Genomic DNA, 13,613 nt, shown 5'->3' on the forward strand with positions numbered 1-13,613 from the left:
ATTGTTGGTGCCAGATGGGGTGGTTTGAGTATCTCAGAAACTGCTGATCTCCTGGGATTTTTCTGCACAACAGTCTCCAGTGTTTGCAGAGAATGATGCGAAAAGCAAAAAAACATCAAATGTGTGGCAGTCCCTCGGGCAAAAACACCTTGTTAATGAGAATGGCCAGGCTGGTTTGAGCTGACAAGAAGGTGACATTAATTCAAATAGCCATGCGTTATATCAGTCATGTGCCAAAGAGCATCTCTGACCACACAACACGTCAAGCCTTGAAGTGGACAGGCTACAGCAGGTTCTGAGATATACCTAATAAAGTGGCCACTGAGTGTATGTTAGCAGCAATATACTCCGGCAGTTGCATTGAAGGCAATGGAACTGAATTTTGGAAGTGCTCTACGGTGCACTAGAGGATGAGGATGCCTTTAACATTTGAATTTCCTAAATTTACAGGAGGGTTGTGGAATGATGCCCAATGCCAAATCGTCTCAGGTGTATCAGCTGGATTCGGCCCGCTTCGGTGATCTCTGTCTAGCAGGAACAGCAGAGGTTGGCATCGCAGGTAAGGGCATGGCAGAATGAGTTAGCAGCCTTTTGCATTCCCTGAGTATTACATAACTTTAACCTTGAATGGATAAACTGGGGGTGGGGAGGAAAGGGAGTGGGAGAGGAGAAGAGGGAGGAGGGAGGGGGGTTGACTGACGTGAGAGGGTGGAGTGGGGGAGGGAGAGAGAGGTGAAAGAGACGGGGAGGGGAGTGGTGGGAGAGACCAAGAGGGAGGTAGTGGGAACAGGGAGTGGGAGAGGGGGTAGACTGACAGAGTGGGGAGAGAGGGTGGAGTGGGGGAGGGAAAGAGAAGTAGAGAGGGAGCAGGAAGGGGAGAGAGGGGGAGAAGGAGAGCAAGAGGAATAGAGGGGAGGGGGTTGGGGAGGGGAAGAGAGACTGAGGAGAGATGGGAGGGGAGAGTGCAATGGAGGGGAGTGGGGGATAAGGAGTTGGGGAAGAGGAGAGAGGGAAGGAGCAAGGGAGAGGTGGATGGATTGGGGAGGGGAGGAGTAGAGAAAGGATGAGCAGAGAGGGAGGGGGCTGGAGGGAGGTAGAGGGGAATGGAGGGAGGGAGATTGATTGGTTCCATGGGCTGAGTACCTGACACCACAGAGTGGAGATAATACAACAGGTAATGCAGATGTCCCTTAGCTCCAGTGACCCCCCCCCCCCCCCCCCCCAAGTCAGTTTCTGAAATCTGGAATAGAGTTTGGGCTTTCTCCTTGTGAGCAACACAAAGGCACTGGATGGTAGGCAGCACCTATGGTGAGAAATGGTTAATCGATGTTTTTGGATCAAGCCCTAACCCACAGTTCTGATGTTTATGTCCTATAATACCCCCTTCTGCCCAAATTCTCACCCTATTAACATATTCCTTTCTCCCTTCATTATTTCTCTTCTGAAATGTACCTGCGTAATCTCTTCCTTCAAAGCCTTATCTACTTGCAGTGACACACAAAATGCTGCCTGGCCTGCTGCGTTCCACCAGCTTGAATTTCCAGCATCGTGTCTACTTGCAGTGAGTCGCGTGCTTTTTGTTTTTTTTAATGATGTTGGTCTAAGGTCAGGTACTAGAACATTGGTCGGCTTTTCCCAGGATCATCATTTTGATGTGGTGGATGAGTTTGAGTTCCTGAGGTCCCAAGAGCAATGCTGTCTACTTCCTTGTTAGGTCCCCCATGGCAGTGAGCTTCCAGACCAAGACCAATCCAACTTCACGGTGCAATTGGTAGAAGGTGATGACACATCACAACAGCACTGTGGGCAGAGGAAGGCTGCAGCAGTGAGGGGTCCCCAGTCATCTTGCACTCCATGCCACTGGACCCTGACCCCGATCTGTCCAGGACCATGTGGTGGCTGCCCGTGCATCAGCCTCCCCACGTTAAACAAAGTCATGCACAGGCTTTCTCCATTAAGGGAATAACCCCTCAGGAAAATGTCATACGCAGCTCGAGTGATGGCATTATAACTGTTAGAACGAAGAACAACACAGTACAGAGATGGGCAGTATAAAAAAATGCGGGAGGTAGGGGAAGATGTGAAGCAAGGGTGGATCCAGGTAAGCGGGGGTTAATAGGTGAACATGCATGAGAGGTGGAAGTGTTGAGTGGAATTCTCTCTGTGACGGAGTCTGCTCCGGTCCTCCAGTTTCCTTCCACGTCCCAAACGCGTGCAGGTTACTATGCTAATTTGTTCCTGGAAGTTGTCCTTAGCATATCTGATGGATATGGTTCTAGCTCCCACAGGCAGTAGAGAGATGTGAGTACTAGATATATTTAAGGCAGTGTTCCCCAACCTGGAGTCCACGGACCCCTCAGTTAATGGTTGGGGATACCTGTTCTAAAGGGAGGCTGATTAAAATGACAAAGAAAGCATGGTAGTGTCTCTACTTCCTTAGAACTTTATGAAGATTCGATATAATATCTAAAACTTTGACAAATTCTATAGATGTGTGGTCATGATATAGTATCATGGCCGGGTGTGGAAACACCAATGTCCTTGAATGGAAAGTCCTACCGTCAGTAGTGGATATGGCCCAGTCCATTATGGGTAAAGTCCTCTTCTCCGTTGTGCAGATTTACACAGAGCGCTGTTGCAGGAAAGCAGCATCCATCATTGCCCCCCCCCTCCCCCACACCACGTAGGACATGCTCTCTTCTCACTGCTGCCATCAGGAAGAAGGTACAGGAGCCTCAGGACTCTCATCACCAGGTTCAGGAACAGTTATTACCCCTCAATCATTAGGCTTTTGAACCAAATGGGATAACTACCCTCAGCATCACTTGCTCCATCATTGAAATGTTCCCATACCTGGGGGCTCTCTTTCAAGAACTCTCCGTTCATGTTCCAGATATTTATTGCTTAGTTATTTATTATTTGCGCAGTTTATTGTCTTGTGCACTCTGGTTGTGTGTCTAGTTGGTGCAGTCTTTCCTTGATTCCATTAAGGCTGTTGGATTTATTGAGTATGTCCACAAGAAAATGAATCTTGGTGTTGTCTATGGTGACATATATACGCTTTGATGATAAATGTACTTTGAACTTTGACAAGAATGATTCCAGGAATGAAAGGGTTACTGTATGAGGAATATCTGGCAGCTCTTGGGCTGTATTCCCTGGAGGGGGGGGGGGGGGGGCGGGTTCTTATTAGAAACATTCTGAATGTTAAAAGGCCTGAACAGATTTAGACATGGCAAAGTTATTTCCCATGGTAGGGGAGTCTTGGACAAGAGGGCAAGACTTCAGGATTGAAGAATGTCCATTTAGAGCAGAGATGCATGGAAATTATTTTAGTCAGTGGGTGGTAAATCTGTGAAATCTGTTGCCATGAGCGGCTGTGAAGGCAAAGTCATTGGATGCATTTAAGGCAGAGATAGATGGGTTCTTGATTTGCCAGGGCATTGAAGGGTATGGGGAATGGGGATGGGGATGACTGGAAGAATTGGGTCAGCCCATGATTGAATGGTGGAACAATATCAATGGGATGAATGGCCTACTTCTGCTCCTACATCTTATGGTCTTAGGTCTTATTAACAATTAGCTTTATTTGTTACATGGGTGTCAAAACATCAAAACATACAGTGAACTGCGTTATCTACATGAATGACCAACAGTGTCTGAGGATGTGCTGGTGGTAGCCTGCAAGTGTTACCATGCTTACAACTTCCTAACCCTAACCCGTGTGTCTTTAGAACGTGGGACAAAATCGGATCACCCTGAGGAAACCCACACTGTCATGGGGGAGGACATGCCAACTCCTTACAGACAGCAGCAGGAATTGAACACCGATCTCTGGCACGCTGATAACGTTACTGTAGCCGCTATGCTACGGTGCCACCCAGTAGATGGAAGGAGAAGAGGATGGAGGGAGGTAGGAGATACATTTATTGGGAAGCTGGATAAGACATTGGGGGAAAAGAGTGGTGGTTCTGAAGGCACTGAGGTGAAGATGATGAAAAAAGGCTGCTTGGAACATCAACGCCAGACACACCAGCTGCAAACACTTAGTTATATACAGTTTGCCTTTGCCTTTGTGTCTCCCTGTATATAGATCCATAACTCCTTGAAAGTCACCTAGATCACAGGTAGATAAAGTCATTAAGAAACCTGTCGGATGTTGAAAGACTAGTGGATGTGGAAATAATGTTTCCTGTGGTGAGGGAGTCTAAGACCAGAGGACTCAGCCTCAGAATAGAGAGCATCCATTTAGAATGGTGATGAGGAGGAATTCATTTATCCAGAGAGTGATGACTCTGTGGAATTTGTTCTGGAGACCAACTCGTTGAGTATATTTAACGCAGAGTTTGATAGATTCTTGATTAGTCTGGGCGTGGAGGGATCTGGGAAGAAGATAGGAGATTGGTGCTGAGAGGGGAAGTGGATCAGCCACTATGAAATGGCGGAGCAGACTTGCTGGGCCAAATGGGCCTAATTCTCCTGCATTATCTTAAAGTCTTAAGGTCTTAAGAGAGCATTTGGCCATTCCAAGTCAAAGTATTGAATACAGGAATGATATGTTGAAGTTGGTGAATCCTAGTTTGTCATACTCCCTAAGCTGCTCTCTCAGTGAAAGACGCTGTTTTTTTCCAGGGTACTTCATGGATCATGCTGTTAACATCCAGGATCTGCCCATGAGGTAAGCTGATGAATTATGGAGAAGCACTGGGTGTTGCTGGAAAGTTTTGTGTCAGTTGTCTGCCTTGCGCTATTTCTGAATCTTACAAATATCTAATCAGCCCATCATGTGACAGTACCTCAATGCATTAAAGCTTGCAGACATGGTCAAGAGGTTCAGTTGTTGTTCAGACCAAACTTCAGAATGGGGAAGAATTATGATCTAAGTGACTTTGACCATGAAATATTTGTTGGTGCCAGATGGGGTGGTTTGGTTAACTCAGCAACTGCTGATCTCCTAGGATTTTCAAAAGTATCTATAGCAGGGGTTCCCAATTTGGGGTCCGTAGACCCCTTTCTTAATAGTATTGGTCCATGGCAGAAAAAAGGTTGGGAATCCCTGCTCTAGAGTTTACAAGGAATGGTGCGATAAACAAACAACAGTTCCGCTGAAAATGCCTTGTTAATGAGAGAGGCCAGATTAGAATGGCCAGACCAGGAAGTTGACAGTAACTCGAACATCCACACGTTACAACTCTGGTGTGAAGAGGAGCATCTCTGAACACGCAGCACATTGAAACTTGAAATGGATGGGTACCGCAGCAGAAGATCACGAACATACACTCAGTGGCCACTTTATCAGGTACAGGAGGCATAATACCTCATAAAGTGGCCACCCAATGTATATCCGACCATAATGCATTCAAAAAAGCTACATTCCAAATGCACATTCGTCCTGTAGAACCTTTTGTTAAGGGTTTTGAAAAGGTTAGCTTTATTTGTCATATATACAGTTGCAAGAAAAAAATTAGTGAACCCTTTGCAATTACCTGGTTTTCTACACTAATCATTCACAGTACAGGCTGGAAAAGGTACGTGAAACCTTGCATTTAATAACTGGTAGAACCTCTTTAGCAGCAATAACCTCCACCAAATGTTTCCTGTAGCTGCTGATCAGACTTCCATAACGGCAAGGAGGAACTTAAGACCTTGCCTCCATACAAAACTGTTTCAGTTCATCAATATTTCTGGGATACCTTGCACAAAAAACAGCCCTCATAAAGGTCATGGGTTAAGATCCGGACTCTGACTTGGCCATTCCAAAACACAAATTTTCTTATTTTTAAACCATTCTGTTGTTGATTTACTCTTGTGTTTTGGATCATTGTCTTGTTGCATCATCCAACTTCTATTAAGCTTTCAGGTGATAGACTGCTACCCTGACATTTTCCTGTAAAATGTCTCGATACAACTTTGAATTCACTGTTCCCTCATTGATTGCAGACTGTCCAGGCCCTGAGGCAGCAAACCAGCCTTAAACCATGATGCTCCTTCCACCATGCTTCACAGTTGGGATGAGGTTTTGGTGTTGGTGTGCAGAGCCCTTTTTCCTCCAAACGTAGCGGTGTGCATTTCTGCCAAAACGTTCAACTTTTGTCTGATCTGACTAGACGTTGGCCCAGAAGCATTGCGGAACATCCACGTGGTCTTTTGCAAACTTGAGGCGGCAGCAATGTTTTTTTCTGGAGAACAGTGGTGTCCTTCCATGAACACCATTTTCTTATGCTGGACACATGAACAGAGACTTTAGTAAGTTCTAGAGATTTCTACAGGTCTTTTGCTGTTACCCTTGGGTTCTTTTACACCTCCTTCAGCAATGTACATTGCGCTCTTGGTGTGATCTTTGCAAGATGCCCCCTCCTAGGGAGAGTAGCAACAGTACTCACCATTTGTAGACCATTTCTCTTACTGTGGACTGACGAACACAAAGGTCTTTAGAAATGCCTTTGTAGCCTTTTTCAGCTTCATTAATCTCGACAGTTCTTCTTCTAAAGTCCTCTGAAAGTTGTTTTGATCAAGGCATAGTGCACACAAAGAGATCTTTCTTGAGAAGAGCAGGCTCTGTCGGTAACCGGACTTTGTCTTTTTATAGGGCAGGGCACCTGAACAACCCACACCTCCAATCTCATCTCATTGATTGGAGCACCTGACTCCAAATAGCTTTTGTCTATGCATGGCCTCCTCTACTGGCAAGGTGAAGCCACACTCAGGTTGGAAGAACAACACCTTGTATTCCGTCTGGGTAGCCTCCAACCTGATGGCATGAACATTGATTTCTCTAGCTTTCGTTAATGCTCCCCTGCCCTTCTTACCCCATCCCTTATTTATTTCCCTTTTTTTCTCTCTCTGCCCCTCTCACAATCACTCCTTGCCTGCTGTCCATCTTCCTCTGGTGCTCCCCTCCCTTTCTCTTTCTCCCTAGGCCTCCCGTCCCATGATCCTTTCCCTTCTCTAGCTCTGTATCCCTTTTGCCAGTCACCTTTCCAGCTCTTAGCTTCATCCCTCCCCCTCCTGTCATCTATCATTTTGGATTTCCCCCTCCCTCTCCCACTTTCAAATCTCTTACTATCTCTTCTTTCAGTCAGTCCTGATGAAGGGTCTCGGCCCAAAACGTCGATTGTACTTCTTCCTATAGATGCTGCCTGGCCTGCTGCGTTCCACCAGCATTTTGTGTGTGTTGCTCTATTAAATATTGACTTGAAGGGAGTGAATACTTATGCAATCAATTACTTTGTGTTTTATATTTGTAATTAATTTAGAACACTTTGTAGAGATCTATTTTCACTCTGACACAACAGAGGCTTTTTCTGTTGATCAGTCAAAAATGCCAAATTAAATCCACTGTGATTCAATGTGGCAGAACAATAGAACATGAAAACTTCCAAGTAGGGAGTGAATACATTTTATAGGCATTGTATTAAACAAATAACACTGGAAGAGAAAGAAGGGAGTTCTGCCAATGCTCTGGGTCATTATGACATAAACATAATCTTGTTCCTATTATCTGAGTGGGTAGCTATGTCTCAGGCAAATTGGTACTCTGTTCCTCAGCCTTAAATCTTCCAAATTTATTGAAGTTTATTGTCTTTTAACTACATATAGGTGTATAACGTATATAACCATATAATGTATATAGAGAAGAGACAACATTTCTCCAAACCTGGGTATAAGGCACAGTAGTACACAGAACTCACATGCACACTATAACTTATGGTCGTAAGGATAAAATTTACAGATGAATCGCACATACCGGTAATTAAAAACTAAAGTACATTAATATTAAATATTGTACTGGAACATATTAACCAGCAGGGAGTTCAGAAGCCTAATGGCCTGGGAGAAGAAACTATTTCCTATCCTGACTGCTCTTGTCTTTATGTGTTGGAGTCTTCTGCTGAGGGTAAAAAGTCAAAGAAGATGCTGGCTGGGGGGTACTTACGGTGGCTGTAATGGAGTAGGTTGCACTAGCTACGTGCTCCGAAATTATTTGCTTACTTTACTGTTTAAACCTGTCTCGGTGAGAACACCGTGAGTAGAAAGCTGTCAAAAAAAGAGACTACTTTAGAGACTTTGACTGAAATAATTCAACAAATGTCAGAGAAACTCGAAAAATTGGATAAACTGGATGACTTGGAATCCAAGTTTGATTTGTTACAGAATTCCTTCGACCTGGTTAAATCTGAACTGAAAACGCTTAATCGGAAACTTGGAAGTATACAGCAGACTGCGAATGACCACAAAATTCATATTAAGCTACACAAAGAATCTCTGCCGGTGTTGCAGAAGGATATCGAAGGTTTCAAGAACATTTCTAGATAGATAGATAGATACTTTATTCATCCCCATGGGGAAATTCAACTTTTTTTCCAATGTCCCATACACTTGTTGTAGCAAAACTAATTACATACAATACTTAACTCAGTAAAAAAAAATATGATATGCATCTAAATCACTATCTCAAAAAGCATTAATAATAGCTTTTAAAAAGTTCTTAAGTCCTGGCGGTAGAATTGTAAAGCCTAATGGCATTGGGGAGTATTGACCTCTTCATCCTGTCTGAGGAGCATTGTATCGATAGTAACCTGTCGCTGAAACTGCTTCTCTGTCTCTGGATGGTGCTATGTAGAGGATGTTCAGAGTTATCCATAATTGACCGTAGCCTACTCAGTGCCCTTCGCTCAGCTACCAATGTTAAACTCTCCAGTACTTTGCCCACGACAGAGCCCGCCTTCCTTACCAGCTTATTAAGACGTGAGGCGTCCCTCTTCTTAATGCTTCCTCCCCAACACGCCACCACAAAGAAGAGGGCGCTCTCCACAACTGACCTATAGAACATCTTCAGCATCTCACTACAGACATTGAATGACGCCAACCTTCTTAGGAAGTACAGTCGACTCTGTGCCTTCCTGCACAAGGCATCTGTGTTGGCAGTCCAGTCTAGCTTCTCGTCTAACTGTACTCCCAGATACTTGTAGGTCTTAACCTGCTCCACACATTCTCCATTAATGATCACTGGCTCCATATGAGGCCTAGATCTCCTAAAGTCCACCACCATCTCCTTGGTCTTGGTGATATTGAGACGCAGGTAGTTTGAGTTGCACCATATCACAAAGTCCTGTATCAGTTTCCTATACTCCTCCTCCTGTCCATTCCTGACACACCCCACTATGGCCGTGTCATCAGCGAACTTCTGCACATGGCAGGACTCCGAGTTATATTGGAAGTCTGATGTGTACAGGGTGAACAGGACCGGAGAGAGTACGGTTCCCTGCGGCGCTCCTGTGCTGCTGACCACCGTGTCAGACCTACAGTCTAAGGAACAACTTAAAAAATATGACGCGTTACTGAAGAAACTTATAGACTTGGAGACCAGGAATCGAAGGTGCAATATCAGAATTCTTGGGCTTCCTGAAAAACTGGAGGGTAATCAACCTATCGATTTTTGTGCTCAAATGCTGAAAGATTTATTCCCTGATATATTATCGGAACTACCAAAATTTGAGCGCATTCACCGAGTTACCCCGCCTAATTGGGATCCTGCCAAACCTCGCTCTATTATCATTCGCTTTTATGACTATCAGATTAAAGAACAGATCCTTCGTGAATCAAGGAAGAAACGTATATTACAATTTCGTGATCAACAGTTTTGGATTGTTCAAGATTATCCACCGGAAGTTCTAAGAGTTAGACACGCTTTTAAAGAGGTCATGTGCGATCTTTTTAAGCTTGGCTGTCGCCTTTCTCTCAGAGATCCGTGTAAACTCAAGGTTACTACTTCTGATAATAAGGTCTCTTGGTTTACGAAGCCTGAAGAAGCTAAGAAACTTTTACAAAGTCTCCATCCTTAAATTCAACTTTGAGATGTTTTATGTTAAATGTTTTAATTTCAGGTGTTCAATCAAGTAATTGGAGTTTTGTTGATAACAAGGTTTCTTGGTTTTACGAAGTCTTAATCATTTGTTTGACTAAGTAACTGGCACCTTGTTATCTTTCAAACATGCAAAACATGCAGGCAGACTGCATCCATTTTCTCTTTAGCTGTTTTTCGCAGCTCTTTTTAAACAATACGTTATTTTCTCTGTGTTATGTGGGAAGCTATCTAAACCGCTTCCCTTTTTAATTATCTTCTATTTGTTTCTTTACTCTTTTTTGCACCCGCGAATATATGTTGTTTTACTTATTGATTTTCCATATTTGATTTTCCTTACCTGTCTTTGCTTTTTTACCAAGACTAATACTTATATTTTCCCATGGTTTTTTTTATCATAATTAGCAAACTTATTTACTTTGATTTTTTTTGTATATATATATTTACAAATGTTTATTCAGCACAGCTATACATATATATTTTCTGGAGCCACCGGAGTTTTGGATTGGGAACGTTAGAATTAGTCTCCAGCCTCCCTTGGCTGATTTCTCTCTTTGGGGGGGGAGGGGGGAAATGGGTTCTTCTATAAAGCTGATTGGATATTTTTACTGTTTTACTTATTCACTATCTACATGTCTGTGATTACCTTTTATACATTACTAAAGGATACTTGATGGATTCTTTTATTAATATACTCCGTTTTAATGTGAAAGGTCTAAATAACCCTGTTAAACGAAATAAGATTTTCTCTTATATCCGGAAACTTAAAACTCATATAATCTTTCTCCAAGAAACCTATATTCGTAAAGATGATATTTCACGTTCTTTCAAAGGATGGAAGGGTATACGTTTTCACTCACCCTCTCAATCTAGATCGAGAGGCGTCTCTATCCTGTTTGATCAGAATTTATCCTTTATTCAACATAATGTAATTTCTGATACAAATGGGTGCTTTGTTATTGTTTTGGGTAGTCTTGGGAATAAACTAATCGTATTTGTGAATGTATACGCTCCAAATACAGATGACTCCTTGTTCTTTGAACGTCTTTTCTCTTTTCTGCCTGACTTGAATCTGTATTCCTTAGTGATGGGTGGAGATTTTAATTTTTGGCTTGACCCTATATTAGACCGCTCTTCAAGTAAAACCCCTGTCACTAATAAATCAATCCTACTTTTTAAATCTTTTCTATTTCAATGTGGTATTCTCGACGTGTGGCGTTTTTTACACCCCCAAGAAAAGGAATATTCATATTTCTCTCAGGTTCATCATATGTACTCTTGGATTGCTTATTTTTTTAATAGATAGAAACTTGCTTCCACTGGTACGATCCTGTGATTATAAGGAGATTGCTTTGTCTGATCATGCACCTGTGCTTCTGGCTTTAAGATTACCTGTTTACTCTGTACCAAATAGAAGTTGGCGTTTTAACTTATCATTGTTATCTGATAAAAATTTTCTAAAGTTTTTGGAAAACCATATTACTTTTTTCTTTAAAGAAAATTTTAAAGGAGATACTGCTGGTAATATAGTCTGGGATACTTTTAAAGCATATATTCGTGGAGAAATTATCTCTTACTCTACTTATATAAAGAAAAAAGCTGACAAAGAAAGGTCTGACCTAGCAGCGATATTAAAAGATCTTGATCGAAAGTATGCCCTATTTTTTAGATCCAAATATATATAATAAGCGTATTGAAATCCAATCCAAGTATAATCTTCTGCTGACTTACCCAATTGAACGACAGCTGTTGAGTGATAAAACTCAATTTTACATTCACGGGGATACAACTGGTAGTTTATTAGCCAATCGCTTAAAATCTTTTACATTTAATCGTCAAATCACAGAATTTTTTAAAGATAATGGAACTAAGACATCTGACCATTCTGAAATTAACAATGTATTTAAGGACTTTTACCTTAAGTTGTATCAGTCTGACTCTTCTTCAGGTGATACCTATATGAATGCTTTTTTCAGTAATATCAACATTCCTACATTGTCTGCTGATAGTCTAACACAGTTAGATCAGCCTATTTCCAATGAAGAAGTGGCTGAGGCTATACGTGCTTTATATTCTGGTAAGACCCCAGGACCTGATGGCTTTCCTGGGGAGTTTTATAAAACTTTCACTAAGTTACTTACACCTTATTTATCCTCTGTTTTATCAGAGTCCTTTAAATCAGGTAAACTCCCTCAATCTTTTTATGAAGCTTTTATTTCTCTTATTAAAAAAAATAAAAATCCAGCTGAATGTTCTTCATACAGACCAATTTCTTTATTAAATGTTGATGCAAAAATTTTAGCCAAAATCATAGCTCGAAGACTTGAAAATATTCTACCATCTATTATATCACATGACCAGACAGGATTTATTAAAAATCGTTATTCACATTTTAATATACGTCGGCTATTGAATGTGATATATTCACCATCCAAAAAAATATCAGAGTGTGTTACGTACCCCGTAACTGGGTAACTTACCAGCAAAGATAGAGAGGTCCGTTGAAGTCTGATGGTACTATTTTTAACGGTATTTATTGATAAAACTACACAAAAATAATATCAATGCAAACATACAGATAATGTACGTCGTCAATACTAAATCTAGAAGCGCGGGTATAATAATAATCACTAAGAAATAGCTCTATCGTTGTCTAGGGGATAATGTATTGTCCGATGGAAATATAAAAGTCACTTTAGTTCATTCAGGCTGCAGCCTTTGGTTGGAGTCAAGAGAGACAGATGCTTTAAACTTGCCGGCTTTTCCTTTTTATGATGTCGATCCTTCGAGAGTTCAGTTTTTGTAGTCGGTCCTTTAGCTAAGCCGTGGAAAACTCGTCATCCGGGCAAGGATGGACACACACACGAGTCACCACCGGCTGTGGCTATTAAACGCTGTCACGGGATTTCTAGCATTTCTCCTGGTGCGTCTAAAGGGGTTGTTCCCCAGACCTTCTTTTATCCTTACTCACGGGCTCTCAGATGTCAATCAGGTTGGGATGATGCCACCCCCCCCAACCAGCCCACGTTGCTCATTCCTTGAGGGCTTTGATGAATAGCACAGCGCTCAATACACAATTCCGTCTCCAAGAGACAATGGCCGTTTCCCGTGGCTTTGTATCGCTGAGGGGCCAGGACATTCATTCCAAACCCCTTGTGAATTCTGCATGTCTTTCTCTCATTTCCTGGGTCTCCTGACCTGAATTAATAGCGATCTTGCGATTCTCAAAAAGGAGGGGGCTACTTTGTACCCTTCGGCCCCTCAGAGTTGGGGCACAGGCGTAACAAGTGTATATTATCCTTAGATGCAGAGAAAGCCTTTGATAGGATTGAGTGAAATTATCTTTTTAAGACCTTAGAAAAGTTTAATTTTGGGCCTAATTTTATTCATTGGGTTAAATTAATCTACTTGACTCCTACCACTCAGGTTATTACTAACTCCCAAATTTCTAAGCCCTTTAAATTACAGCGGGGAACTAGACAAGGATGTCCTCTTAGTCCTTTATTTTTTGCTTTAGCTATAGAACCCTTAGCAATAGCACTTCGAGAAGCTAAGGACATTTCTGGTATACTAAGGGAAGGTATGTCTCATAAAATTTCATTATACGCTGATGATATTTTACTTTTTATCTCTAACACTGAAACTTCTTTACCTTTGGTTCTTTCTTTAATCTCCCAGTTTAGTTCTTTTTCAGGATATAAGCTGAATCTACATAAAAGTGAGCTATTTCCTTTAAATGACCTAATGT

The 13,613-nt window shown here is 42.0% G+C and overlaps 1 protein-coding gene across 2 annotated transcripts in view; it reads left to right on the forward strand.

Annotated features, from left to right (window-relative positions):
* The window catches only part of sars2 (seryl-tRNA synthetase 2, mitochondrial), a 107,223-nt gene that overhangs the window by 58,108 nt on the left and 35,502 nt on the right, over window positions 1-13,613 (forward strand). For both annotated transcript variants that reach the window (XM_073063864.1, XM_073063865.1), the window contains 2 exons: window positions 451-559; window positions 4,633-4,678. In XM_073063864.1, the coding sequence (XP_072919965.1) occupies window positions 451-559; window positions 4,633-4,678 (155 nt within the window). The remainder of the gene's footprint in view (window positions 1-450; window positions 560-4,632; window positions 4,679-13,613) is intronic.

The sequence above is a fragment of the Hemitrygon akajei genome, chromosome 12 (assembly GCF_048418815.1).
Source record: "Hemitrygon akajei chromosome 12, sHemAka1.3, whole genome shotgun sequence".
NCBI lineage: Eukaryota > Metazoa > Chordata > Chondrichthyes > Myliobatiformes > Dasyatidae > Hemitrygon > Hemitrygon akajei.